At 48.5% G+C, this 27,598-nt stretch overlaps 11 protein-coding genes across 13 annotated transcripts; 5 read left to right on the forward strand and 6 right to left on the reverse strand.

Annotated features, from left to right (window-relative positions):
* Positions 1-1,303: 1,303 nt before the first annotated feature.
* FVEG_04640 (hypothetical protein) lies at positions 1,304-1,601 on the forward strand (the record flags this gene model as incomplete). Its single annotated transcript, XM_018892458.1, has 2 exons — positions 1,304-1,403; positions 1,471-1,601. 2 exons carry the CDS (start codon positions 1,304-1,306, stop codon positions 1,599-1,601), a joined length of 231 nt encoding a protein of 76 aa, XP_018749164.1.
* On the reverse strand, positions 1,482-2,790 carry FVEG_04641 (hypothetical protein). Of its 2 annotated transcripts, XM_018892460.1 has the most exons (3): positions 2,531-2,786; positions 2,199-2,480; positions 1,482-2,137 (listed from the first exon to the last, which is right to left on the reverse strand). In XM_018892460.1, the coding sequence occupies exons 1-2, from the start codon at positions 2,726-2,728 to the stop codon at positions 2,418-2,420; spliced, it is 261 nt and encodes an 86-aa protein (XP_018749166.1). In that variant the 5' UTR covers positions 2,729-2,786; the 3' UTR covers positions 1,482-2,137; positions 2,199-2,417. The 2 variants fall into 2 exon arrangements, with proteins under 2 accessions (XP_018749166.1, XP_018749165.1); XM_018892459.1 differs by having other exon boundaries at positions 1,482-2,480; positions 2,531-2,790.
* A 200-nt stretch (positions 2,791-2,990) lies between these two features.
* FVEG_04642 (ATP-binding cassette, subfamily D (ALD), member 2) lies at positions 2,991-5,805 on the forward strand. Its single transcript, XM_018892461.1, has 4 exons — positions 2,991-3,850; positions 3,901-4,116; positions 4,166-4,839; positions 4,894-5,805. Exons 1-4 carry the CDS (start codon positions 3,338-3,340, stop codon positions 5,618-5,620), a joined length of 2,130 nt encoding a protein of 709 aa, XP_018749167.1. The 5' UTR covers positions 2,991-3,337; the 3' UTR covers positions 5,621-5,805.
* Positions 5,806-6,383: 578 nt separating this feature from the next.
* On the reverse strand, positions 6,384-6,869 carry FVEG_15522 (hypothetical protein; the record flags this gene model as incomplete). Its single annotated transcript, XM_018904655.1, has 2 exons — positions 6,384-6,417; positions 6,592-6,869. The coding sequence occupies 2 exons, from the start codon at positions 6,867-6,869 to the stop codon at positions 6,384-6,386; spliced, it is 312 nt and encodes a 103-aa protein (XP_018749168.1).
* A 213-nt stretch (positions 6,870-7,082) lies between these two features.
* FVEG_04643 (hypothetical protein) lies at positions 7,083-8,462 on the reverse strand (the record flags this gene model as incomplete). The annotated part of the gene is made up of 2 exons (XM_018892462.1): positions 7,083-7,362; positions 7,411-8,462. 2 exons carry the CDS (start codon positions 8,460-8,462, stop codon positions 7,083-7,085), a joined length of 1,332 nt encoding a protein of 443 aa, XP_018749169.1.
* A 144-nt stretch (positions 8,463-8,606) lies between these two features.
* Positions 8,607-9,991, reverse strand: FVEG_04644 (hypothetical protein; the record flags this gene model as incomplete). The annotated part of the gene is made up of 3 exons (XM_018892463.1): positions 8,607-9,048; positions 9,104-9,390; positions 9,950-9,991. The coding sequence occupies 3 exons, from the start codon at positions 9,989-9,991 to the stop codon at positions 8,607-8,609; spliced, it is 771 nt and encodes a 256-aa protein (XP_018749170.1).
* Positions 9,992-11,670: 1,679 nt separating this feature from the next.
* Positions 11,671-12,236, forward strand: FVEG_04645 (hypothetical protein; the record flags this gene model as incomplete). Its single annotated transcript, XM_018892464.1, has 3 exons — positions 11,671-11,874; positions 11,926-11,976; positions 12,027-12,236. 3 exons carry the CDS (start codon positions 11,671-11,673, stop codon positions 12,234-12,236), a joined length of 465 nt encoding a protein of 154 aa, XP_018749171.1.
* A 1,011-nt stretch (positions 12,237-13,247) lies between these two features.
* FVEG_04646 (hypothetical protein) lies at positions 13,248-20,869 on the reverse strand. Its single transcript, XM_018892465.1, has 2 exons — positions 14,633-20,869; positions 13,248-14,582 (listed from the first exon to the last, which is right to left on the reverse strand). The coding sequence occupies exons 1-2, from the start codon at positions 20,148-20,150 to the stop codon at positions 14,008-14,010; spliced, it is 6,093 nt and encodes a 2,030-aa protein (XP_018749172.1). The 5' UTR covers positions 20,151-20,869; the 3' UTR covers positions 13,248-14,007.
* A 2,213-nt stretch (positions 20,870-23,082) lies between these two features.
* Positions 23,083-24,653, forward strand: FVEG_04647 (hypothetical protein). Of its 2 annotated transcripts, XM_018892467.1 has the most exons (4): positions 23,083-23,628; positions 23,680-23,917; positions 23,966-24,225; positions 24,389-24,607. In XM_018892467.1, the coding sequence occupies exons 2-4, from the start codon at positions 23,694-23,696 to the stop codon at positions 24,496-24,498; spliced, it is 594 nt and encodes a 197-aa protein (XP_018749174.1). In that variant the 5' UTR covers positions 23,083-23,628; positions 23,680-23,693; the 3' UTR covers positions 24,499-24,607. The 2 variants fall into 2 exon arrangements, with proteins under 2 accessions (XP_018749174.1, XP_018749173.1); XM_018892466.1 differs by having other exon boundaries at positions 23,966-24,653.
* A 210-nt stretch (positions 24,654-24,863) lies between these two features.
* On the forward strand, positions 24,864-26,478 carry FVEG_04648 (hypothetical protein). Its single transcript, XM_018892468.1, has one exon. The coding sequence runs from the start codon at positions 25,453-25,455 to the stop codon at positions 26,284-26,286; it is 834 nt and encodes a 277-aa protein (XP_018749175.1). The 5' UTR covers positions 24,864-25,452; the 3' UTR covers positions 26,287-26,478.
* On the reverse strand, positions 26,164-27,561 carry FVEG_04649 (40S ribosomal protein S5). The gene is made up of 3 exons (XM_018892469.1): positions 27,279-27,561; positions 27,015-27,198; positions 26,164-26,935 (listed from the first exon to the last, which is right to left on the reverse strand). The coding sequence occupies exons 1-3, from the start codon at positions 27,416-27,418 to the stop codon at positions 26,618-26,620; spliced, it is 642 nt and encodes a 213-aa protein (XP_018749176.1). The 5' UTR covers positions 27,419-27,561; the 3' UTR covers positions 26,164-26,617.
* Positions 27,562-27,598: the final 37 nt, after the last annotated feature.

Consider the following 27,598-nt stretch of genomic DNA (forward strand, 5'->3'; position numbering starts at 1 on the left):
ACAGGCTAGCAGGGCACAGGGATCTGAAGGTCTCATCTGCAACTGCGGGAGAAGGGGAAATAGGGAATACCGGCAGCCGCTATTCGCGCGGGTTCCTTGTATTTTTCAGTAATATCAATAGTGAGCTGGTTGGTGTGGTTGCGCAACCCGTCTCCAGTTACCTTGCGGTTGTTTTTAGAAACATTCTCTGGCAGCCCAATCGAGCGTTTTTTTTCTTCTTCTTCTTTTCTATTCGCCTTGGCCTGGAAAGCTTGCGCAATCCGCCTCCACCAACCCCAAACAACCTAACCCACGCCCAACAGCGACCATTCATGATTGTTCCTTGATTCTCAAAGGTTCAGTCAGATACAGTGCAGTATACATAATAAAAACTTGGTTGCGTTTATGACGCAAGTTTCTTGTTGCCCAGTGAAACTGTGTAGGTCTATGGAACTGCACGGCTGATCATCTTGAGGACTGTTCCTGCTTCCATGAATCATTGGAGGTTGGCTTTAGCTGGCTACGCTGGACCTGAACCTTCTACAGTGCTTTTATGCTTAGTTGGCTGTCTCTCCCGTGGTGTACACCCATCAAGTCAAAATCTTGTCGTCTTGCATATATATGGCTGCGGGTAGTGTCAGATCTTGGTTGGTTGATCTAGCAACAATATACCGTCGTGCATAAGCATTAGCATCAGCGGAACGGTTGGCGGAAGGCTGGGTATATCTATTTTTTGCTGAATCATCGAATTACTCACTGTACAGCCGCGTCAATCTTGCACCGCAGTCAACCAGTGTTGTCCAGCATGACTCAACGGAGAGCCTTGTTTTAATTCAACCTCAACTGACACTGTAGATTGCGTTGACACTGTGCCTTGATTTTCAGACAGAGAAAACGAAAGTCAGTGTGGACCCTCTCAGCTCTGTAACTGACACACCGGATTAACTTCCTCGTTGAGGCCCTGGCATCTGGTATTGGGTGATAATATCGAAATATCCTGGCGGTGGAGTCATGTATAGTACAACGGTGGAACTCGAAGACACCAAAAGAAGTGGGTGGCTTGGGGTTGGGATGATGCAACCGCCCCCTGGGGCTGGTATCATGTATCATGTATGTACTGCACCGATTGACTCTCCTCTCGATCCTTGCGAGGCTCTCAGGTATATAGGAGTCGAAGCTCCTCAGCTCATTCATACATTTCCTTATCCTCAGCATCCACTCAACAAATACTACAACTACAATCGCTACACCAACACTCGTTTAAATCCGATCCAATTCTCTTCGAACTATTCCAATAACCAAACAACCTAAAACCACCATCAAAATGCACGCTTCCGCTGCCGTCCTCGCTTTCGTCGCTGTTGCGGCTGCTGCCCAGACCCCTGTGGCTCCCGTTGCTACTCCCGTCGCTACTCCCGGTGCCCGTTAGTTCAAACCCTTTCTCACGATCTTCTGTTCACGACAGTTCACAACTAACATAAACGTTAACAGCCACCAACGGTACTAAGCCCGGCTCTGGCTCTGGCTCCGGCTCCGGCTCCGGCTCCACCCCGGCCAACGGCGCTGCTGCCCTCGGCCTCAGCGGTCTCGCTGGTGCTCTCGCCGTTGCCCTTGCCCTGTAAATTTTGACATTCGGAACTTGTACAGGGTTTGGTGGATATGAGGACATGCTGCATTCCGATGCATATAGTCCTGGAGGAACCGTGCTGGTGCGCGTATAACTTTCGATGGAGATAGATCGGGAATGGTTTGTCCTGACTATAATAGATAGACCAATGGAGCAGAATTATCTCCAGCTATATTAATACTAATCGCATACCACCACCATTGTCTGATGTCTTTCCGTGAAATGTATTTCTCTTATTCCCCGGCCTTCTTGAACCTCTCATGGCCCTGCTTGTCTTTGGAAGTTCGGCAGTAACCCTTAACCAGCGGAGTGGCGGCAAATTTATTTCCGGCATCACGTTTGTGTTGTACTCTTATCTTACTGGGGCCTCAATCGCTTCTTCCCTGCCCGTCGCCCTTGTAGGTTGGCTAATTGTGGCAGCGACACAGAACGCCTAGGATTGCAAAAAAAAAAAAAAAAAAACACGACAATCGGATTGGTGACACATGGGTGGGTTTTCGTTTAAGCGACTCTCATGTTTTTTGCAACACCCTAGACAGAGTACATCGAGTGAGCCAGGCTTCCAGATACCCTGGGGCCACTCTTGTCCTACCAGAGGAAGGGGTTGCTGCTCGTATTGGGCTGAGGACGTTGCGAAAATGGGATTTTCAAGGATTCCGGAAGTTCGAGGCCGATTTACCGGTACCGAGTTGGACAGAAGTCTCAAGCTCCTCAGAGGGTGTCGTGCTCACGGCGGAAGGGCGACTGTCGTGCCGGGCCTTTGCATGGGGAGTCGCAATATGTATGATTCCTATCGCCATTCTTGCTTCACTCAAGCGGCTAGAAGAACCTGTCCGCCCGAGGTGCCTGAAGTGGGTGGCTTTGGTAAGTCATCCTGAACTTGTTAACAGAAAACTACGAGCAAAGCTTTGTCGAAAGATGTACCAGATCAAAAATAACCCGAATCATGAGACTGCAACTAGGACACACGGCAATATCCTGCTCGTCCAGCAAATCTTCGAGTGTGATTTGGAACTTGTCGCCACAAGGACATGGGAACTGGTAAACTCCCATAGCCTCGTCAAAAGTCATATCCTCAATCTCGACTTCATCGTATATAGAAATACCCTCGTCGTCGGACATTGTGGCTATTAGTTTGATGGCTAATATGGTCGTAATAAGAAAGTCTTCGGTGATGTTGTGTTAATCCAAAATGTTCAGAAAAGGTGCCCCGCGATGCGATCGAAAATTTTAGTCATCCCCGCGGAAAGTTCATTAAACGTGGCTGTGCTCAATGTGTGGCTGTTGAGTCAAATGTCAATCACATGCCGAGCGCAGTAGAAAAATGTGGGGAGGCTTACACCCCCAGATTCATCGACCGAGGAAGCTTCTGTATGGGGAAACTGCCATCGATATCTTGGAGCTCACAAGACGTCCTTGGTCATGTAGCGCAAGAATCTTACTCCCTTCAACACTTTGAATTCTTTCTCCCTTTCTTTGGGTCTTGATCCTAAGACTGTTGCTTGAACCAGTACTCGTTTTTTTCTTATTTGGATACCATTCGACTTCCGATTTCCTATGCGCTTAGCTGCTTTGAATAGATCCGTGATGTGACGTCGATACGCCTCGGCTCAACCCCAATCTCGACTACGTTTCGGCTTCAAGTGACTACAAATCATCGCTAGGGATCGCTCAATAATACTATACCATTATCAACTTAATCTACGGAGCCTCTGGGTCTGCGCGCGCGTTATGGCATCGCAATCGAAGCTCGCCTTGCCTGGCGATCGGACCCTCCGGGGTCTCATCTCGCAACTCACAACTCTCTACGTTTCCAATCGCACACGTATCTCACGCGCTGTATGGATCACTCTGTTCGCTGCCCTCGCTAATCGAATTCGCCTTGCCATCTCCGAGCAAAAGGCAGCCTCCGCCCGTGAATCTGCCCAGCGCGCGGCTCGTCGTGGTACCACATCCAGTGGAAGCGAGGAAACACCCCGAAAGAAAGTCGAGCTGAATCGCGAGTTCTTTCGGTCATTGCTTCGGCTACTCAAGATTGTTGTTCCAGGATGGCGCAGCAAAGAGTCGAGGTTACTGATGAGCCACAGCTTCTTCTTGGTTCTCAGGACTTTAATTAGTCTACGCGTCGCCGAGATGGATGGTGCTATTGTAAAGGCTCTCGTGAAAGGAAACGGAAGGGAGTTCCTGAAGCGCATAGTATGGTGGATGCTCATCGCGGTCCCTGCGACCTTCACCAACTCCATGGTGAGTCTGATTATTCCCCGATATTCGTTGCTTACTCACAACTGCTTTAGCTATCGTATCATCAAGCTGAACTATCGCTTAAATATCGATCGCGGCTTACGCAGCATATACATGACAAATACTTATCCAATCTAACCTTCTACGGTATTTCGGCTTTGGATGACAGAATAAAGAATCCAGATCAACTGATTGCGGTCGATGTATCAAAGTTCTCCAATAGTCTGGCCGAATTGTACAGTAATTTAGCCAAACCTCTACTCGACATGGTATGTTGAATTTTTTGCACTTGGCAACAATGTCGCTGATATCATTCAGACAATATATACCTGGTCCTTGTCGAAGAGCGTTGGAGGTGAAGGCGTTGTCTTCATGTCACTCCTTGTGCAATTATCAGCCAACGTGATGAGAGCACTAACTCCGCCGTTTGGTAAATATGTTGCAGATGAAGCAAGGTTGGAGGGCGAATTCCGCTTCCAGCACTCGCGCCTCATCGATTATAGCGAAGAAGTCGCTTTATACGGGGGCCACAACGCTGAAAAGGACACTTTAGACAAGGGCTACTTTACTCTCATCAAGCACGTCAACTACATCCTCCGTCGACGCTTTTACCACGGATTTATGGAAGATTTTGTCATTAAATATTTCTGGGGCGCGCTTGGTCTGATGCTCTGCAGTGTTCCCGTCTTTGTCAAGATGCCTGGTCACATCGCGATGAATATGGGCGATCGAACAGAAGCCTTTGTCACTAATAGACGGATGCTTCTCTCTGCATCCGACGCATTTGGCCGTATCATGTTCTCATATAGAGAGGTTATGGAACTGGCGGGCTACACGTCTCGTGTTGCTACTCTACTGGATGTGATGGATGATGTCCAGGCTGGTCACTTTGAGAAGAAGCTCGTCTCCTCTTCGGGAGTTGAAGGTAACGAGGCTGTTCTCAAGGGGCGTGGGACTGTCCACGAGAGTAACGATATCACTTTCATTGATGTGTAAGTTGGAGATCACTGTCTTTTGTCACTATGCTAACCCATTCCCACAAATAGACCCATTATCTCGCCTAACGGTGACGTCCTCATCAAAGCTTTGTCTTTCACTCTTAAACACGGAGACCACTTGCTTGTTGTTGGGCCTAACGGCTGCGGAAAATCGTCTCTTTTCCGCATTCTCGGCGGTCTCTGGCCTGTTTATGGAGGCACAGTCTACAAACCCCCTTTCCACGCCATTTTCTACATACCCCAACGGCCTTACCTTTCCCGAGGCTCCCTTCGCCAACAAATAATTTACCCGGATTCTCTTCGCCAGATGCGTGCTCGTGGTGTGACGGACGTAGACCTTCTCGAGTATCTCAAGATCCTTGGTCTTGAGCACCTACCCGAATTATACGAGGAGGGTTGGGACGCTGAGGCTGAGTGGCGCGATGTTCTTTCTGGTGGTCTCCAACAGCGTGTTGCCATGGCTCGGCTCTTTTATCATCGCCCGAAGTACGCTATCCTTGATGAGTGTACCAGCAGCGTTACCCTTGAGACAGAGAAGGCCATGTATGATACAGCAAAGGCCCTAGGCGTCACTCTTATGACCGTCAGTCACCGCCGAAGTTTGTGGAAGTATCACTCTCACATCCTTCAGTTTGATGGCCAGGGCAACTATGTTTTCACCAAGCTTGATGCCGATCGACGTCTTAAACTTGAGGATGAGAAGGAAGAGCTGGAGGTTCGGTTGCGCCAGGTCCCCGAATTGGAGCGCCGCATCGCCGAGTTGACGGCTGCTTAGGAGGCACAGCCTATATTATGGTTTTAGTGGAAATATTACCGAATGCCCGTGGCTAAATATTTGCACAGATACAAGTGTATTTTTCTTGAGGGTACTTAGACATTGGCGTAAAATGTTTACTTGATATGGTATTATACCACAGGCAATAATCGAAACAGCTTCTTCGCCGAACAGTTGATGGTGTCCTGCATGTTTGTAATATACTGACATATACAAGCTGTGTCAAGTCTCAAAATGGATAACCAAGCTGACTTTACGTTATACATAGTCGAGGCTTCTTAAAGGACAAAGCTTAAGTGCATATTCCTGGGGGTGTCATGGCTCCCAGCCCATCCAACAAACCTTCCATCTCAACCATCCTTCCAAAGCCTATCCCAATATCTTATCCACTCCTCTGGTTTTGAGGATGAAAAGGGCATGTCTTCTTATGCAGGCTGTTATCGCCTCTCATGATAGCCTGATGGTCGGCGCCGCATTCCCAGCAGAACTCATACCCACATCTTGAACCTGTAATACACAATAATCAGCACTGCATAGGTAGTACGCCTGTAGCTAGCTTAAAAGAAAACTGCGGCCTACCGCACAAGCTAAGTAAATTGAGTAGTGCCCCTGTATCTTGCTGCATTTTTCAGCTACTTGATACAGACTCATTGGCACTACTCAATTTGATACCGAGCAAATAGACCAAGGCAAATATGTGGACGGCCCCATTTCAAGCCGCAGTCCCAACAAAATTGGTGATTGCATTTTACACCTGTTATGATTAGTGTCCATGTAACGTGGTCTGCGTGGAGGTCCTATGTGAACGCATAGTACCCGTGATAGTGACGCTGCATTATAGCAAGACTTGCACGTGCGGAAAGATAAAAAGAAAACAGTAAAGGGTGCAAGGAGCTTACATGTCATCTGTGCGCTATAATGCTTGTTAGTACTGTGGTTGTCTTTGTAGAACATGGAGATTTTATGCTTACCAGCCGAAACTCTTCTCGATAGCCCATCCGCATCCTCCACATGGCTTCGATGTAGCCCTCAATGTTGCGTTACTCTTTGCCTCTTCTCCCCTTCTTCTGGCTGCAATTTTGCGCCTTTCTTCTGCTATATTCCGGGGCGATGCTTTTTCGCGAAGAGCTCGTTGCCTTTCCTGGTTCCTCTGCCTCTCACGTTCTAGCTCTCGTTGCCTCTGCTGTCTCTCTTGCCCAAGTTGTCGTTGCCTTTCCTGGGCCCTCTGCCTCTCTCGTTCTCGTTGCATTTCTTGATTCTCTCGTTTTCTCTCTCGTTGCCTCTCATGCCTGTCCTGCTCTAGCTGTCGTTGCGTCTCCTGGTTCCTCTGTATCTCTCGCTCTTGCACTCGATTCCTTTCTCGTTCTCGCTCTCGCTCTCTCGCTCTCCGATCTTGTGCCTCTTGGCGCTCAGTCTCAGCGTTTTCTTCAGCGGCAAGCCTGTGAGCAACATCCCGATCTGCCTATTCTTGAGCTGCTTGAACCTCCTCCCACCTTTCATTTTCCAGTTCCAGGCAGCTCCGAAATTCTGGATCCTCTTGAAGCCGATCATACTCGTCGCAAGACAAGTCTTCATGCCAGTTGACTCCATGGCGAAAGCATGAGCGATGATTGCATTTGATGCAAACGACGATGGGCTGAGTAGACCAAGAGTCGTGGATTTGTCCAGAGCCACAATCAGAGGTACACCAGAAGAAGTTTTCCTCGTCTGCCACAGCAGCTCGAAGCGCCTGTCCTTCATATCTATATGATGTTAGTCATAATCTATCGGTTTGAGTACTATTTTCATACTTGGCAACCGTCTGTTCATCTGTCAGGCGCGGAATGTCGTTATACTCTAGTTTTTCTTTACACTTGTGGCAACTGATTTCGTTCCAGTATTCGGTTTCCATGGCCACTTGGATTGATCGCACCACGCAATCCAAACATATAGAAGGAGTGTGCGTGCATTTCGAAGTGACAAAATCTGGGAAAGAATCTGGAGCTTTCGTGTCGCTACAGGCAAGACACTCTCGGCTGCCTACGGCGCTTGCTGTCACAGTATCAGTGTCTGGTGATTCGGACAGATCAAAGTGCGGGCTCGCAGAGGACGGAGATGAAGATGAGGCGACGGCGGCGCTAGCTATAGGTTTTTCATGGGGTGAAATATTGTCGTGTCTGATATCAGAAATCTTAGTGTCTGTATTCTCAAGGTCGAAGTCTGCAAAGTTTAGGATAGACGCTGAGGCAGAATGATGGGCTCGTCGGGGCGACAAAGCAGAGATAAACCCAGGAGCGATAACTATATCGTGAGGAGACTCTGCAGTAAAGTCAAAGTCGTCGAGAAAAGAAGGACGTTGACAGCGAAAAAGGGGCTGTGTTAATGGTACAGGGGCTGTGTCGTACGCTTGAGACTGAGCCGCGTTACTTGATGATGACTCTTGAGGTTTGTTCGTTCGATTTTGCACTGCCGTAGCACTACTGTCTTCCTCAAAACCACTCGTGATGGCCGAGTTAACGCGCCCATAGAAGCTGCTATTTTGGGCGGACATGTCGTTGTTGCGTGCGACTTTGGACCGTTGGTGAGGCGGTTGAATAGGGGGGCCTTGCTCAGTGTTGCGTTTTTGAGAGGGAGAAGGGCGAGAATTTGAGTATCTATCAGGGGAAGGACGTGTCCTTTTTGCAGTCATATTATTCCTGCGCTGAGTGACAGTGGCAGTGTCAGGGTTAGTGTCAGTGCCATTTCTGGTTCTCGGAATAGATGTCTGATTAGTCGAAGTTGAAGTTGACGTCGAAGTCGTTGCCTGAGCCTTCTTCTCTTTTGGTGCCACCTTGTAGCCTTTGTTTCTCCTGAAGCAGAGCATTTTGCAGAGAGAGCAGAGCAATCAGAAAATGGAACACAGTGTGTCGCAACGGAAGCAGGTGCCTGATCTCCCGTCCAAGAATAAGTTGAAGCTCCACTGCCCAGCCCAGGTTAGTAGGCAGTGTTGAGTGTGCGAATATGATGTTTAATGATGGTATGCAAAGAAGTTGATCACAACTACTTCAAAGCAGTAGGGGACTTTATGTACGCCGCCTGCATCGACCACAACGATGGTGTCTCCGGGGTGAAGCGCGTTCAGGTCCAAGTCATGAAGGGCATAAATAGCAGCTGCTTCGGGTTCGGAAACCAAATGGACGTGGTGCTCGGACGCGGAAATCATAGCTTGTTCGCATGCCTTCTTAGTCTTTTCCTTTGCTAAGTCGCTCCAAATAGCCGGTACCATGATGACAAATTCCAAAGAAGTGCTCTTGACAAGACCGCTGCCGAGCTTCTCGCGCAAGGTGTACATAAGATGCTCAACGAGCTGCGCAATGAAGTCGGTGACAAGTTCGTCGGTATTTCGGCCGCTTCGTGCACCCTCGGCTCTTTGATTGTGGCCAGCAGCCTGTGTGGAAGGGTCTAGGCCCCTTTGAGGGCATGAGCCTTCCAGCTGTTTATACTTATGAAGGGTTTGACACTCACAGCTTAAACCAATCAACAACTTCATGTTGAGGTGCATTCACAGGGACAGAAAACCCCCATTCGATCTTGTATCCGCTGTATCGAATTCTTGAGGGGACTTTATCGCTAGACTGTACTTCCTTATTGGCATTAGATACAGGCCATTGCGTGATACAAGTCCGTCGTGATGGGTTGCGATTCTCAGCCCAGGCTACTCCAGAGTATGTGGTCCCAAAATCAATGCCGACGATAATCTTTCGATCGGCTGTTTTGGCCTGATCCACCTCATGGAAAAGGGTTTGTGGTGACTGGGTATGAAAACGAAAATAAATATGATATCAGTTTCACGGCTCGGGGTAACGATGCGCCTCGCGTGGTAGCTGAGCCACAAGTGTGAAATGGATAGGTAGGTAGGTACCTAAGGAAAAGAGGAGGGAGGGTAGTCTTTTTGTAAGAAATGAAAATGTGTGAAGATCTCTCAAACGCAAGAGAGAGAGAGAGCGTAATAGGGAGAAGCGCTGCTCCTTAACGTACTTAGGCAGAAGGCGGCAGTGATGCCATAGATGGACCTGCTGGGCGGTGTTACACGCAATCCCAATTTAGGTAGTAGATCCTATCCATGAGGAAGGTGATTTTGCTGTCTACTATGGTACCTCAAAACATGTATCCTTTGTTCCTGCCTGAACAAGCCCCTCTCGGCACTCGCTCATCTCCCATGTAAGTCTGATTTGTTGCTGCTGGCTTTCAATTTCATTCTAGCAGTATCTTTAAGGGTATCAAACTCCAGCAATTCAGTCATCACGGTTTGAAGTCTAAATAATTCATCTGGTAGGATCTTGGGTCACAATGCTTACCTTACCAGAATACAGTACTCGGCTTGAGCAGGTGATGAGAAGCATTTGTTCGCATGTTGAGCGAGTGGTCTGTTAAATCCCCCCAGGTCGCACTTGTTCCATAGAATGATCACAAACTTGGCTTCGGTAATCTGTCAGAAGTATAAAACCCTTAGAAAGCTACGAGTAGGTACCTCTGTTGACCTGGACGATACTGGACGGTAAGAGGCAGATGTGCATGGACGTTAATACAGAGCAGCCACTAACTAAAGCATTAGTCTCAGCAGAAGCAGATGCGGCTGAGTATGAATCCGTTTGGTGTCCCTCAGGGAGCAAGAAAAGATCAGGCCTGGATATAGGGCGTCAAAATAAACGCAGCAAAAGGTCCCCTAAGCTTAGGCTAGATTTCCCCAAATACTTTCATCGATTAGGATCAAGGCTCCTGAGTTTTCTTTCCTCCCCCAGGACGTGCCACCCTCTGCAGGGGTGTAACAGGGGTTTCGCTGATGACTCTGTGGGGGTTACTTCAAAGTTTTGTACTTCATTCCACTTCCAATAAGAAAGACTCAGACCATGCCTGTTTGGCGATATGAGGTAGAGTTCTATGCGACTTGAAATGGCATCAGATCTATTTCATTAGTCTCACTGGTCTTTATCGTATTTAACATGACGGTTTAACCGACTGACACCTCATCTGCCAGTGACAAACATCCCGCCCCGCTCTGGATCTATAAAGCGCTTCAAGATATCACTACCTAAAGAGAGAATGTCGTTTTCCTGAAACTCCAGGGAACTGTACTAAGGTTTCTTATGTAGAAAAAAGGGAGATGAAAGTACACTGTGAAACTAGGTTATTAGGTTCTCTTTGCCGGAATAAACTCACAGCCACAAGTCTGCACACTGTGAAACAATGCTAAGGCCAGTCAGATTGCATGCCTGATCCTGTAGCTGGTCGCTGTTTGTGGCTGCTGACATCCATTGTAGAGGTCTGGCTTTGGTGAATCTAACTAGGTGCTGGAGTCTGCGGGCACCCGAAAACTAAAGCGCCTCGCCTTCCTACCCTTTTTCTCTTCTTCATTGCTACACTATATTTCCGCATGTTTGCTTGCCGTAACAAGGTAGCACACGTCCAGCCGCTGCCGCTCAATGAGGCGTATTCATGGCTTTGTTCTACCTATTTGTTTACATACAACGTTTACAACCTGGGTAGCTGGACTTCTACAATTATTCTGATCAGAAACTCACAACTCAACACAACATCTTATTTCAACCATTTTACCGACGCCCGACTTTGCGCTTGGCTCTCTCCTTTGGATGCTTACAAACAAATCCATTGAAATGAGCAGACTCAAAATAAGCGCTGAAGAAGGAAATGGTTGCATGCCTCGAGTCAACCCAGCCTCTGAAACTCCCACTCTACAAAACCTCAGCCAGGGAGAAGCTCAACGCATGCCATTTCTCCAGAGAACGAACTTCGGAACATGTCATCTGGAATCATGCCTGGCAGTTGGGACGCTGAAAGCCCTAGCACAACCAAGACTCATGGGGACCATGAGCGAGATATTGAAGCTCGAAAGGGCACAGCTCAACATTATTTAAAGGAATCCCGTCACTCTAGAGAAAATTTCCATATCCTCAGCATTTTCGGCTAGGCTCAGCTGCAGTTGCTTCGGAAAACAGAACCATCGCTCGCGACTGAAAAGGTTGGCTCACTTGGTTCATTCGCTGATTCGAAAACCGAGAGTTTCGCTTATTATGCTTACACCTCTTCTTGAGGAAAACCCTCAAGTTCGCCTTGTCGAAGATATCCTACAAAGGATATCCGAACTCAATGAGAAGAAAGAGATCGCCGAGGAGAAGGTAAACTGGCTCACGAAGGAAGCCATGGACATGGAGCATAAGTTGAGCTTCCACATGGCCCTGGCGAGCAAGGCTAAAGGGCTGACCGAGGACAACCGTGTGCTCTGAGAACAACTCAATGATGCGCGATCCCACATATTCAGTCTCCAGCCCTGCCGCAAGGATCTGACACCTGAAGAGGTTAGGCAGGCACAAGAGCCGGTTTCTAGTAACTACACACCCTTGTTTACAAATGCTAATCTTAAGTCTAGGATTACAATGCTCTTATTGAACAGATTCAGGACTGGGTCCAGAAGCTCATGAACCCCTGGTTGGAGGACTGTGGCGATGATGCTCATGCTTTTTTGACACATGTGAAGAGGCGCATAGTCGATGCTGACAGATTCAAGAGAATTCTCAGAGAATACCTGGATCTGATGAATGGTCTAAATTTCTCAGAGCCTGACAAGGCCATCGTCTGATCCGTGATTTTGAGATATCTTAATGTCAGGGTCTTTCAGTCTGTTCTCTACGATGCCATCCCACGCAGCGTACAGACTATTGGTTCTATCGAAAACCACATGCGAGCCTCAGTTGAACCCAAGAGAGGCATGTAAAAACAGTCATGAAGACCTGCGTGCATAAAACTCGAGACTGCTAACACGAGCTGTTGTGCAGACCACTTCACCGTGGGGACATGGACTGCTGAAGCATACAACACCCTTCTCAGTTGCCCCCAGTTTGAACCAGTCCGCCAAAGAAAAGCTAAGGAGATGGCCCTACAGCTTTCCGACATCCTCAGGATTTTCTCCCAGGAAATAATCTTCACAGTTGCTACCAGGACCTCAGCGACGTTGTTGTGTATCCCGTCATTAGATTGTACGAAAATTGCAAATCTCTACCACCCACTTCTATCTAGACATTACTTCCTTCCTACCAGTGCTAGCGGAGAACTACGTTCAATGCCCAGGCTCCTTGATTCACTCATGAGGCTCAACTGCACTGTCGTACTCAGAATAGGAAGGGATTCAACCTATGGAAACTTGACCCTCCACTTTCTGAAGAATACTTGTATCACAACCTGCACAGTGTATGTACCGTAGTACCAGCTTTGTATATGAGACACGTCGGACAAGGAGATGCCCTCAAGAGTCCTATCGTTATTCGAAAGCAACAGATCCTGGTAGCTTGGCTTCGGAGGAGCAGCGACATGCTTACCAAGAAAATATGCATCGAACGCTTACTCCGCATTTGTTTGCGTTAAAATCCCCGGAAGAAGGTTAACTATCTTTCTTCGAATGAGAGGTTATGCTTGAGGGTTTAGGAATGGCAATACACCATGCGACTAACCCATGACTGTTTACTGCATGGCAAGGAGCGAGATAGATCCCGGAAACCAAGGAAGGTGACAGCTACAGACCGGGAAACTTAATGTCGCCTGTTTGCAGACAAACTGTGCTCCATAACAGGATTGATGTGAGCAACTGATATGTGTCCTAACTTGGTATTTGCCAAATAAATCTCTACTACATTGATTGTTGTGCCTCGAACGAGTTCTTGTCATAAAGGTAGCAGTCTACAAGATAAATCTTCTGTACATAAGCCCAAGTCAGGGGGCCAGGCTATTTACACAAGACGCAGTAGAATGAATTATCGAGTCTTGAGGCCACACAGGCTCTAGACATAAATTGTACAAGTGTGCCGCAAACATGCAAACGCACGCAGTCCCCTATGGCCTGCCATAACTAGGCATAAATAATATCCTAGGTATCCATAACACCAAGCTTACATGACGGAAATAGTCTGCGAAAAAGTAAAGAAACAAATGAATGCGAAGAGGTCTTTTTGTGGCGAAGCTGGCAACATCAGTAAGGGAAACACCAGAAGATAATAAAATATAAAAAAGAAAAGAGCCCGTCTCTCCTTGTAGTCAGAAGGGCAGTGAGGTATCAGCACATTGTATATCCATTCTTTCTCCCTGGTTCACAAGTCGTCTCCGTCCCCAAGGTAATCCAACCATGGGTGCTCTAGTTGTGAATACACATCTTCTTTCCCTCTAACTCCCTTTTCGGGTAGAACATTCATAAAAGAATCAGAAATACAAAGGAAGGGTATAAAGGGAACCTCTATAGGTCAGTCCGTTCATGTTTCCACCGTCTCATATCGGTGTTGAGAGAGTCTTGTCCCTCAGTGGTGGGATGCCTTATCGTCGAACCCTACGTTGTAGCGGCCGAAATAAGCCCGGAAGTAGTCCTACTCCTCGTCCAGACTTCCCATCATGCCATTGCCTTTACTGCCCTTGCGGCCAAGCTTGAGCATGCTGAATCTCTTGCGGACACTGCCCTTCTTGCTAGGGATCTTGTTCTCGACAGCCTTTTCGTTGCCGCCACCGAATTGTTGGTCGAAACTCCCTCGGCTGCTAAAACCTCCTGGAGACTCAGGATGCTTCTCGTCATGGGATTGAGTCCGGAAAAAACTATGCCGACGGTTGTGTTCTTTGCTCTGACTTTGACTCAAAGAACGGCTCAGGTTGCTCGCTGTTTCAATATCAACAGCAGGCTCCTCAGGCTCAGTTGGCAATTCGGGTTCCTTCTTCTTGCTGCCACCAAGGAAACTGAGTCGTGTGCCTCGTTTTGAGACGGGCCTAATGACTGACGCTTCCTCTGTGGTGACGCCGTTCACCGAAACCCCAATATTCTTATGTTTGGGGCTAGCTTCAGAAGAACGAGACGATCGTCTCCAAGTAGGAGAAGGTGTCGTAACCGTTTCGCGTTGGGGCTGAGGAGGCGTGAAGTGTGCGATTTCCGACGCAAATGTACTCTCAAAGACTATAAGGAATTAGTTGACTGGACCAGCCTGTGGTTAAAGGCTAACTTACACTTATGAAGCTCCTCATGTCTACTGTTGAGAATCTCATTGGGACTTCGGGCGAACATGGCAAGGCACCTCTTGATCATGATAGCATGGTCCACAAGTGCCATCTTGATAGCGCTGTCTTGGGGTGTTAGCTCTACCTCTGACGCTTCCTGGTCTTCATCATCTTCAGCATCATCGTTAACTTCCTTGGGTTCTGGCAGCAGTTTGCGGTAACAGGCTACACTACTTTCAGAAGTTGGGTTGACAGAAACGCTGACTGCATCGAGAAGAAGTTGAGCATGATCCCCATTACCATCAGCTACTCGATGCTCAAGGGCAGTCATTTCTTGGGTTTTGCGGACAACCCGCTCCAAGGCTGTCTCATGGGCGCCCAGCCTGACTTCTTGCGTGTCAACAACTTCGCTGCGACGAAGTATTGTAGGGAAAGCATCAGCAGTTGTGAAAACCAGTTTCTCCGCAGAGTGCTCCTTGACGGGGCCATTTGTATTGCGTCGTGTGGAGATAGAAAATGTCTGAGGATGAGATGATAAAAGAAAATCCCGAATTACTTGTGGTACCCGCGCGCGCTGAAAAACTTGATGGCTGAGGTCGCGATGAGGAGTGACAGCTGAGATAACCAGGAACTGGCCTTCAACATCTTCAACATCGCCCCCAGTGACAATTTGAGCAGCTGGATACTGCTCTTGCATGCGGTCTGTAAAAGCGGAAGCGCGTTCGCTTGGAGATCCCTCATATATATACTCCTTGTCTCTGAGGTTAGCATGGAATCCAAGCCCCTTGTAGACAACCTTGAAATATTTAGGAACAAGTTTGTCACTTTTGGAGATAGTCTCATATATCGTTGCGATTGCTCGTTCAGTCCTCGCCAGCTTGGAGAAATCGAAGATGTTGGTCTCGTACTGCGTTTGTAGTTCTTTATATGCTGCCAAAGCATGGCTCCATGACTCTCCCTCTTCGAAGTATTTGATCATGTCGAAGTAGAGTCTCTCTTTTCGCTCAAACTGAGACTGTGCCGGAAATTCCGGGTCAGACAGAGCAGGCGTCTGGCTAACCGGATCCCACTCATACAGATCAGCATGCAGCCGTAGGGCCAAACCAGCTTCTGTATGGTTCCGCGATTCGGCTTGCAGGTCTGCAAGCTGGTGCACATAGCGAACAAAGATCTCCTCCTTTTGCATATCCCGAAGGAATTCCATGAGCCGCAAACGATTAATGAGATGTGTTGCTTCACCAGGATCTTCACTACTGTGTACTGCAACTAGGAGGTCGAGAAACTCATCTATAGTTCCAACAAACTCACGTAGAGCTGTATACAACGGTTCGTCGGGAATTTCTGCTAGAGGCTCAAAACGTTCAAGTAGCTCGGATATGAACAGTTTCTGGAGGATGCTCTCAGTCAAAGGCTTCTCCTTGAAGAACAGATCCAATCGATCGATCGTCTCTGTCTGAATGATGGATAGATCCTCGCTCAGTGTCCATTCGCTGACAATCATCGTCTGTAGCACTTCGACTGCCATTCTTCGAAGACCTTCATGCACGCTGAGGCACAATTCGACAATAGGACCAACAAGTGCCGGGACATATTGAACTTGGTACCCTCCCATCTTTGAGAGATTGTATCGGCTTCGTTCATCGGAGGTAGTTTCCCAACCGATCGCCTCCCAAGTGCGGCGAAGGAGCTCAGCACCATGCTCTCGAACATCCCCCGCAATCTTCCACACTGCTCTTCGCTTCTGCTCCGGGAATGTCTCTAACGCGAGAGACGTACTGCCCACGAGTTTAAGGAGTGTGGTAAAGAAGAGCTTCCATAGCTCAGTATTAAAGCTCTCTGCTTCCTCTGGGTCGGGAAGGAAAGCTTCTAGCATTGTACCAGCGAGATACTCAAGTATTCGCATAGTCGATTTGTGATGATGAATGTGTACACTCAACCAGCCTAAGGGATATGCTTCCCCCTTCAGTATGCTCATGTGTACCCTAAGAAGATTCTCTAATAGAGTAGTCAAGTCGTCCTCGGCAAGCTCCAGTTGCATGCCTGAGGGTGAATTAGATATTGCGGACAAAATAGCAGAAAGCTCGACCAAGGCTTCATCGAACTGAAGGTCTTCATTAACAGGTTTAGTAGGGAAAGGGTAGGACGACGGGAAAAGAAGAGAAAGGCGGTCTTTCGGCTTGCGGGGAGCAGCAAGAATCGCCAGGTAAGAATCGATTATTTTCGGAATGTGGTCCGGGATTTCTGAGCCGAGATAGTCGATCTGACTCGCCAATATAGAACAGCATAGACGAATCTGGTCTCTCCATTGGTCGCTCACCTCTTCAGAATGACCCCAGTGAGGAGTGATCCATCGAACAGTGTTGGTGCTAAGGGCCAATTTTTGGTCCGGGTGGGCAAATAAGTCCAGTTTGCCATAATTGATAATCAGGACAAGCTTATACAGAACAAGTTTGCCCTTGACATCCATGCACGAGTCCATAAAGTCAATGGCAATATGCAATATTTCCTCTGTGGTCAGCAACCCAGCAAGTTCTGGTAGCCATGTGTGGAAATGTTGGACGGCGAGCGTCTGTGTTCCAACAAGTGCAGGGGCAGAGTTACGCATCATCGCGTCAAGAGCCTTAAAGATGGCGCGGAGCTCGCGTGTAAAACCGGTGGTGTTGGATGTGATACCAATGCCAGCTTCTTTCTCTTTCTGCTGGGTTCTAGCATGTGTAATAAATTTAAGGATGTGCCTGACAACCTTGAAAGTAGCACGCAGCTTTCGGGCGGTCTCGGGCTCTGTTGGATTTTGAAGGAGTCGTGTAAAAGATCGCATGAGACAGGGAGTCGCAAAGGGGTAATTGAACTGGTTCTCAGCATACTGATCAACCAGTGGGCCTAGGTTGAATCTTCGGTCATGTACAATGCCTAATACTCTGACCAAGGCGGTGAAAACAAGATCCTCAAATTCATGACTTCCGGAGTACTCCACGAGGATTCCAAATAGACCATCAAGTACATCGCTGAGCAGCTTGACCACTTCGATTTCAGGCACAAAAATGAGTTGCCTAAGCACACCTGGAACCTCCTCTCGCTGAAGATCTCGCCACTTCAAGAGCCCCAAGATCACTCTGTCCTGTGAGAATCTTGTGCTGCAGAGATAGGTATCGATACGGAGCACAGCCAGGGGGCCAGTGACTTCCGCAGGATGGTCATCTTTGCCTTGCGGGGTCCACGATAGCGACAGATACCCGCCCTTTCCAGTCGGCCCCGGTTGTGCGGTAGAGGTATGCTCATCTATCTTATAAAGGAGCAGACCGTGTAAACCATCCCTTATGAATGCTCCCTGGTCCCATAACGGCATGTGGCCAATGGCAAATGGGGGGTTGGGCATATCAGATACAAACATGACCACATGAGCTTGTGGGACTTCGTTAGGGGCCAGAGCAAGACGCAGTGTCTGATTCCAGGGTTCTCCTCGATCCGTAGCTATCGATTTGAATGTGCTCAAGGCTTCGGTATTGGAGGAGGCAAAGATGCAGTTCTCAATCCGCTCTCCGGAGGTCTTTCTAACCTCGAGGGTTATCTGGAGGTTGTTTCCATGAAGACTAGAGGGCATGGCCGTTGCGCTACCACCAAATCGAGATAGAAGGTTCTGTTTTCCCAGGGCAGCGTCAATTAAGGTGAAGTAGATGTCAGAGCGAGGTCTTGTGGGGGCCCCGGAGAATCCCATCTTGCTTGTCTTCGCCACGCCTGAGAGCATCGTGGGAGTGGATTTTATGAGGATGTCAGCGTCGGAGTGACTAAAACTCTTGAGCTGAAGCTGCAATCGCTCACCCCTTCGGGACTTTTCGTAGTGTCCAGAAGGGCTGTCCAATAATTCCTTGACTAGCGGATCCCAATCATCACTTGCGTCCTTTTCGCCTGCATGCTTCGAAGATGTCGACCAGATATTAATAAGATGTTCAACCTCGTCATCTTGCTTCATGACTGGATTTAATCGGAGAACGCCAAGACCGATTGTGCGATCCGCGATCTGCACTCCATCTGGGGGGCTGCCGGTTTTTGAGCCTGCTGTACTTGGAGGTCCAGTGCCTTCTCGGCTTTCGGCGCCGCTTGTTGAAAGTCGTTCATCATTTTGCTCGGCAACGGCATCCATCCGCACCACAGGTGAACCTCTTGAAATGCCAGATCTTGAGCTCTTACCACCCCACATAAGGCTCCGTCTTGTTGCCTTCATTCCGCCTGAAGATGTCGGTTTCATGTGGTCTCTCGAGTATGGAGCCGCTGGACCGGTACCTGAGCGCGAGAGAGGCTGTGAGGGTATAATCTGCTGAGATGCCAACACTTTGACAACCAGGAAGAGCTCTGTTTCTGCTGAAGGAACATCGCCCACGTCTTGCGAGGATAAATCTGTGAAAAGAGTCTTCGTCTGTGCATGCTTGGCCAGGTTGACGATTGTGCCCCCAGCAGGGATTTTTACTGTAAAGCCTTCCGAAAGAGTGGTGGGTTGACCATGTTGAGGTTTGCTGACGAGGTAAAAAGACAGTGAGGTCTCTTCAATCGAGGCACCGGCGAAGCCCTTAATATCAACCATGAGATGGTGTAGAGCATTCAATTCCACAAGGGACTGTGGGGGTTCATCCAACAGACTCATCACAGACTGCAACTTGGTGACTTTGATAATACAATCGTCGGCTGTCAGGACCTTTCCCCGGGCTTCAGGATCTCGTACAATAACTTCACCTCCACATAATTTATTCACCCTAACCAAGTCCCAGACGGTCCTTTCACGTAAAAGATCGTATTCGTGTGCAGTAAGAACGTTATACAGAAACTGTTGCCGATGTAAGTTGAGGCCTGTGATAAGCTGAGAGAGTTGATCTAGTCGGCTATATTGTCGGGAGAGCAGGAGTTCGTGGAGATTGGTGGAATGCCATTCTCGGAGACACGAGGCGATCTCATCTATTAAGGGTTCCGAAAGCGAAGTTGGTGTTTCGTCTCCAATCTTGAGCATTGGTACGGGTGCGGCAGGGCGTGGAGCGTTGGGATCTCTATGCACGGGTATTGATAGACTTCCCAGAGTGCCATTGGGAAGCTCCTTGAACGGCGTTCTACCTTTGCTTGAAATTGTTGACCTATTCCCATCTTTACGGCTCTTGCGCGCTGAAACGTTCGTTACACCACTCTTGGCACTATCACTCGCGCGAGGCATATCAACATCCAAAACTGGGCCATCACTTGCTGCATCGTCGTTTTCGTCGCCCTCTTCGGGCTCTCCTAGCATCTCGCGAACCTCAACACAGCTTCGTGGGAAAATTCCGCTGAAGACACGTGCCTCAAGTGTCTGGCCCTTGACAGAAGTCAGACCAGCCAGCAGACTGGGAGGCGCTACGAGATAGCCGCGCAGCCAGTTGCCGTCTGGTGTCTCTTCGATAATATAGAGCTCATCGCCAATCTCGAGGGGGAGGTCGGCGGGACTCGAAGCTGGGAAAGGATAGGTCGCGACGGCGAACGCGATGCGGGGAAGAGGCTGCCAGGGCATTGAATACCGTAGGGGACTGGTGCAGCTTTATCGAAGAGTTCACAGCCGCCAGAGCTGGCGTAGTTGGAGTTTCGCAGCTGGGGGTCGGCAACGGCGAGAGGTGGGTATAAGCTTTAACGGTTCGAGAGAAGGTCGGGTCAGGAGTTGATGAGTAGGGCGGTTGGTCTTTGTTGCACTACTGAACTCATCAAGAATCCAGATATCGGAGCGCAGTGCCTGGAGCTGTCGTTAAACGTGTGCCCCGTCGACCAATCGCAGGCTCATGGACCTTGGAATTGGTCCCTGCAGCGCAGTTCCGAGAACGACAGGATATGATATGGCGTTAAACAGGCGCAGGCACAGGCACAGGCACAGGCACAGGCACAAGGTAGCGAGCGTTTTACTCGTTGTTAGTCGATATTTGTTCGAATGCGCCGAGTTGACCCAAAGCGAGTGTTGTTGCTGAGTGAGCTGTTCAGTTTGGTTGGCAGGTCGCTCAAATCAAATTCAAACCCCCTGAGCAAACGCGAAATAGCTTGCGGCGGGTTCTGGCAAGGGTTCTAGATCGAGGGGTGGCCTCAGCCTTTTCGCGGGATGAATATGGATAGATGTTGGTTCGAGCGTAGGCTGCGAATGGAATAGGCAAGACCGGAAGGGCAAAAGGAACGTCAAAGAATTGCCAGAAGAGAAGAGCACAATAAAGGAAAGCTGCTATTGTTAGATTGAAAGGGTAAAGTGCTATGGCACAAGTGATGAAACCAACGTTGAGATGGATCGTTATGTGCTAAAAGAGTCAAGAAAGTTGGGCTAGTATGATACCGTTCCAGGTCTCGGGAGGGGACAAAATGCGCCAGCTCTAGTCAAGGTCTGTAACAGTACCAACATATCTCTTACTACATGTATGGATCTCAATGTACTTGTCTAACAGATGTGAAGAATAATTGCTTTTTCAGCTCTGAGATCATGCCCAATCTCAATTCCATCCCGTCTCCGCTAGTGTCTGCGGTATGCTGCAAGTTAATGAGGTTGTGGATCGACAGCCCATGAGTTTGGGGATTAGATGCAACTCGAGATTCTAGACGCGAAGAAAAGAAATGGGGCAGAATTAGCCATTAACTAACATTAACGTACCGCTCACCTGGAGACCTGGAGCCCTTTTTGCCCATTTCGCTCACACTGCATGGACCGTCTTACACACCACCAAGGTAACATTAATGAGACGACATCCCCAGCAACCTGAAAGCTTCTGTGAGTCCGTGCAGATTCTAATACGATAAATGCCCAGATCCGGCGAAATGCGAAATGTGTCCGGTTATCGAGTTGGCTCGTGCCAGTATAACCCACTCTCATCGACGGCCCGCGTCCAACCCGTCTAACCATCTGGTACCTTACGTATCATCTCCATCTATATGCAGGGTTCGCATTTGCATTCCCAACTCTGGCTCTTGGTCTATCATCAGCATGAATCATCGTGCAGATTCGATACCCTTGCTTTAGTCGGGTTCCACTACCTTCCCAAACAGCCAGAATGCTACTGCATCGTGTGATATCCAAGCCACCGACTTTGATCAAAGGAATGTCCTGTCTTACATGATAGCCTCAAAAGTCAATCAACCGTCAGCAACCATTAACCGGACATATACGGGATCATACTTCCGGTGGTACAAAGACACCATAGTTCACACTCTTCGAGGGAAATCTAATGACCCAGGCTAAACAACTAAAACTACCCTGCCATGCTGGAATTTAAGCCTCCAATTCTGAGACAACCGACGGAACTCAGATCCGTGGTGAGAATGCTTTGTAACATCCTTGCATCAACCCTGCATTAGTTGGACCCAAAACTCTGATATGTACGGAGTACCACGGTTAACCTCATCCTGCATGAGTGGCTTATGGTTCACAAAGGGGCGTGACTTTGGTATCGACGTATCCTAGATTCAGTGCTACTAGAAGCATCTGAAATATTCATAGCTGCATACCCTAAAATGCTAATCAAATCAGACGAGCTACGGATGTTTACTCAGAAACTGCTCGTCTTATTTAAACACATTAAATCGAGGATAGTACCTATTTAAAGCATAATGGTCTCTATCAAGTGTGATACTAACGTGTTCGCAATAACTTTATCACGCCAAGACACATAATTTCAATACAGCTGAAACTCCAGCGAAGCAAGATGCTCTTCCTAGCGAGGACTTTCCGTATTGTAATCGAAGCTTCATTACATGTGTGATATGCGGAAGGGAAAATGTGTACTCAAGTTTGATATTGTGAGCTAGAGCGGGTCGGTCAGTCACACGTGGATACGGTCAACAAGGTCAAAGTTGAAGGTCATGAACAGATAAGTTGAAAAGCCTAAGTAGTTCTATGGAATCCGGGTCAGAATTTATATGTGAAATGCAGTCATTCACCCAGGTCGCTGCCTATCCTGCCTAACTGGCTTGTCTGCCCTCATCTTGGTGTTTGTCCTGATGATTGACAATCACGTGGCCTGTTTGCGGGGCCCGATCTCATAGATATACTGAGCTACCCTAGACCAATATATGCAGAATCCTCATCTATATGCAATACAGAGCTCGACACACTTGTACAGCGACAGTATATATAGAGCCGTCGCCATCAGTAAGGGGCGAGTTCTGCTTTTGCTCTTCATTGACAGTTGATTTAATGGCTGTCGACTCAGGTCCATACACCAAGTGCCTATGCAGCCTTATATTGTATTGATTCACTGTCTTCGAGTTTCCTGGGACAAACAAATGCCTGTAATAGCGAGCGGGAGTTTGGATCCTAATGCAAAAAGCTGCATATTGGAAATGTCGGGGTGCTTAAGTGCAGTCGTCGGCTTGTTCCTCTGTTATCGGCAGTCGACCACTGAATAATATAAAGACCCATGTCCTTAAGAGGAGAACAGCCGGGGGCAAACACCCACCTGACAACCACGTCAAGTTGATCTATCCCCAATCAGATCCTCTACTAAACCACGGGTTTCTGATCGATAACACCAACCACCTTAGAGACATACGCCATATTAGTAACCTTCCGTGAACCTTCCGACTTCACATGCTGTGTCAGGGCAATCGTTTCAACTTGCAGCAGAGGATAGTCAACTCACTTATCTTCTAAACGGTTCTTGAGTTACTCTAGCACCCAACTGGAACAACTCACAACTAACACCATAGCCCATTTGCCTCATGATCAGAGCAAACCCCCACATTGCTTCTCTCCAAGGCTATGCCTTCGGCCATGATTCCCGATAAGGCAGCCCAACGGACAACGTCCACGCTACGGCCGGGGATTTCTATATAACCCGCCAATTCCATGTTCTCATACAGCCTCGTGCTATTATAGACCCTGCAGTTCAACGTAGTATCTCAGGCGGAGGTCCAAGAACGGCCGACTTATAAGCTGGCAGTTCTCCAGCTGAAAGATTGACCTCTGAGTCTTGGATCAACAGGCCAGAGCTACCGCCACATACTTGATACATTGCCCACCTTCAGTACCTAGGCCTACTCTCTTAAGCCTGCCGCTGAATACTGACTTCTGACAGCAGCCGGAAGCAAGATGGTGCTCGTTACTCAACTTCTGTCGGGCTTTGCCCTGGTTTCAGGCATCCTCGCATCACCCATCGAGCGCCGTTCTGTTATTAACCACGATGCTGTCGTTGGGTTTCCACAAACTGTTCCATCCAATACAGCTGGGTCACTCTATCTGAAGTACAAGCCTTACCTCAAGGTCTTCAACGGATGCGTGCCCTTCCCTGCCGTTGATAGCAACGGAAACACTGGGTATGTTAAGTTTATATATCCTCGAACTGGAGCTGACCTGGTTGTTAGAGGAGGCCTAGCCACAAGTGGCTCATCTAATGGAGGTTGCAGTAGCAGTACGGGCCAGGTCTACGTACGAGGCGGGACTTCCAATGGCCGCTACGGTATTATGTATTCTTGGTATATGCCAAAGGATTCACCCTCTCCCGGACTAGGGCATCGCCACGACTGGGAAAACGCCGTGATATGGTTGTCTGGTGAAAGCACAAGTGCTACAGTTGTTGGCATGGCAGTTTCTCAACACGGAGGATATGACAAGAGAACATCTGGTACGTTCTCCGGAAACAGTCCTTTAGTGGGATATACTGCCATCTGGCCTACCAATCACCAAATGATCTTTACCAACGAAAAAGGTGGCCAGCAGCCGCTGGTTGCCTGGGAGAGCTTGACCGCTGCGGCTCGTACAGCTTTGACAAACACTGACTTCGGCAGTGCCAATGTCCCATTCAAGGACGGAAGCTTCGAGTCAAATTTGGACAAGGCAGCCGTCTAAAAGCCCCCATAGATTCTCACGTGTGCAAGAGACGTCTGAAAGGGATTGACAACGGTTCAGTCCTCTAACCTGCAAGAGTCCTAGTATATATGTGTTAATTGACAGCCTTAGTCGGTTTTCGCATAACGGATATCCTCTCAAAGAAGTACATATTCCCAATAATCTCTGCACGCCTAGGTGATTCGGGTTTCCAGATATTGCATCATAGGTGATCCTGTTGTTGCCAAGTGATGGTTGTTTGCCACTTTCTACCCAGTTCACACCCAATTACAATTATCGAAAAAGCTTCTTCACAGCCAACGACACTTCACGAAAGACAGTGGGCCGTTGACGGAACAAGCATGTGGGCCTTGTATCGTCACAATATGTATGTGTATCTTCTCTGTGATATTTAAGCTCAAGTAAGGGTCCACCCAAAAACGACAGAATGTGGTGATGACCTCTCTGGCTGCAAAACCTTCTCGCACAATTCAAGATATCCTGAAGTGGCGAGCAGATGCACGTTGCGTTTTTCATTTTAAACCAATCGAGAATCCACGTTTTATTTTGCAGCCACGGATGTTATCAGTGAAACTACTCAGGCAGGATTAAATCGCCGCACATAGGTAGCTCGGTTTTGCTATGAGCCCCGCGCTGTGGATTGACATCATATTTGATGAGTGTATCTGAAATCACTAGCAACCGCGTCGCCGACTTTAAGATCGAGTTCTCGATTCCTTTTTAAATAATTCTTATTATTACTTTTGGAAATTAGCCGAACCCAGCCACAGCAATTCATAGGTGCCTACATCACACACTCGTCTTTTTTTTTTTCTTCTTGCGCCTGTACTCTTGTTGGCATTCTGCCATCTCGACGCATCCATATCATTCCTTTTCCACACGGCAGAGACATTTCCCATATTTCCCGCCTTCAACGATCTTATAATTTAGCCATACGTTGATCAAGTGTTGCCTTCAAACCATACCAAAGAATATACGGAGCTACAACATATAGACACTCGAAATGGGGACACCATTCATCAGTCTCCTTGAGCCTAGCAAGCTTGACGGATACAAACGCGGAACGCCTCTCGAAGAGCAGCCATCGTCGATCCCCCAGACTTTCCTAGATGCTCTGGAAGTTCGCGAGCAAGTCTTTGTCAAGGAACAAAATGTTCCGGCCGAGAACGAAGTTGATGATGATGATCCTCGTTCGTGCCACTGGGTTGTCTACGCCAGCGTCAACAAGGTCGAGGAGCTGGAAGTTCGCGATGAAGAGGGAAATGTGATACAACCTCGGAAGAGCTCGACACGCTCAACACCGATCGGAACCATCAGACTGGTGCCGTTTCCGCACGACCCACACCCACAGAGAGGGGGCAAATACTGGAATGGGATCCTCCAAGACGATAATGGTAGCCATATTGGAAGCAAGAAGATGAAGGAACCGTCGGGAATCAAGCCATATATCAAAGACCGAGAGACGATATTTCACAATGGCCAAGAGCCGTATGTAAAACTAGGACGACTGGCAGTGATCAAAGAGTTCCGAGGACATGGCATCTCTGGGCTGCTCGTCAATACAGTGCTCAGTTGGCTGAAAACTCACCCGTCATACTTCAATCCCAACATCAAAGTAGTCGGCCTCGAACATCTCAATCCAGTCGGAGATGTCATGATTATTCCCCAGTGGTCAGGGCTCGTCTGCGTCCATGCGCAGAAGCAGGTGGTGCAGCTTTGGAAGAAATGGGGATTTGAAGTAGATGAGGAGATGGGCACCTGGTGGGAGGAGGGTATGCCTCATGTTGGTATGTTTCAGCGCTTGGAAATTTCAGAGAAGATATCCCGTTTAGATTAGTTGCCTTCTGCTTCTTAAAACAAGTGAACATACATAATACTACAACCAGTTGATAGGGAAAGACTCAATGTTGAGTTTCTCTTCAGAGGCGGGACAGTCAGTTGGGCCGGACATGGAAAACCATATAATTATAAACACAGACAGCTTTTGCTTATACATTGAATTTTAGTTCATTCACCTCTAAGGGAGCTCGACTTTTATTGAATCTAGAGCCACCTAAGAAAATCCCTAGCCGCGTTCCCAGACCCGATGAACGCAAAATGCAATTCTGGAAAGAAGCCGGAACGCGCCAAAGCCAACCCTTCCAATCATGATACCACCGTTGCACCTTTTATCGGTTGCTCTTGGCCACACGCTCCAACTCGTCCTTCTTCTTGATAGCGTAAGAGTTGCTGGAACCCTTGGCGGCGTTGATCAACTCCTCAGCAAGGCACTCAGCAATGGACTTGACGTTGCGGAAAGAGGCCTCGCGAGCACCAGTGGTGAGGAGAGAGATAGCCTGGTTAACTCGGCGGAGGGGAGAGACATCAACGGCTTGTCGTCGGACGGTACCGGCGGAACCAATTCGGGTAGAGTCTTCGCGAGGACCGCAGTTGACGATGGCGTCGACAGCGACCTGGATGGGGTTCTGATCGGTCATGAGGTGGATCTACCCCTGATGTTAGCACTCTGTAAAGGCCAAGAAAAAAAATATTTCCCCCTTCATGGGCTTCTTAGGTTGGACGTACGATCTCGAAGGCGTGGGCGACAATTCGAACAGCCATGAGCTTCTTTCCGTTGTTACGGCCGTGGTGCATCAGAGAGTTGGTCAATCGCTCAATGATGGGGCAGTTGGCCTTGCGGAATCGCTTTGTAGCATAACGGCCAGCAGTGTGGGTGACGTAGACGGGGTTTCGGAGGGAAATGTAGTCACTATTCGTAGGCCATCCGTCAGCATCCCGTCGCGCACAAGTGAAGTTTTTCAAGATAACTTCTTCAGAGTCAAAACGTACGTCAGGGAGATGTCGCGGACCTCGACATCGTAGTCCCACTTGTTGAAGAGCTTGACATTGCCAACCTCCTTGACAACATCCTTGGGGAGCACCTCATAGAGGGCGGAGTTCTCGACCTCGATCTCGCCGGCGTCAGACATTTTGGCTGTTGCAGTGGTCTCGGGACTGACGGGCTGCGGTTAGTACAGTTGTGATCGAAGTGGGAGGGAGTTCGAAATCGAAGTTAACAATGTGGGCGCAACTGAGATTCGAGAGAGACGATGGGAGGGCAGAATGTGCTTGGGGTGGGGCGGGTGCAACCAATCAGGGCAACCACTCAC

This window comes from Fusarium verticillioides, chromosome 4 (assembly GCF_000149555.1).
Source record: "Fusarium verticillioides 7600 chromosome 4, whole genome shotgun sequence".
NCBI lineage: Eukaryota > Fungi > Ascomycota > Sordariomycetes > Hypocreales > Nectriaceae > Fusarium > Fusarium verticillioides.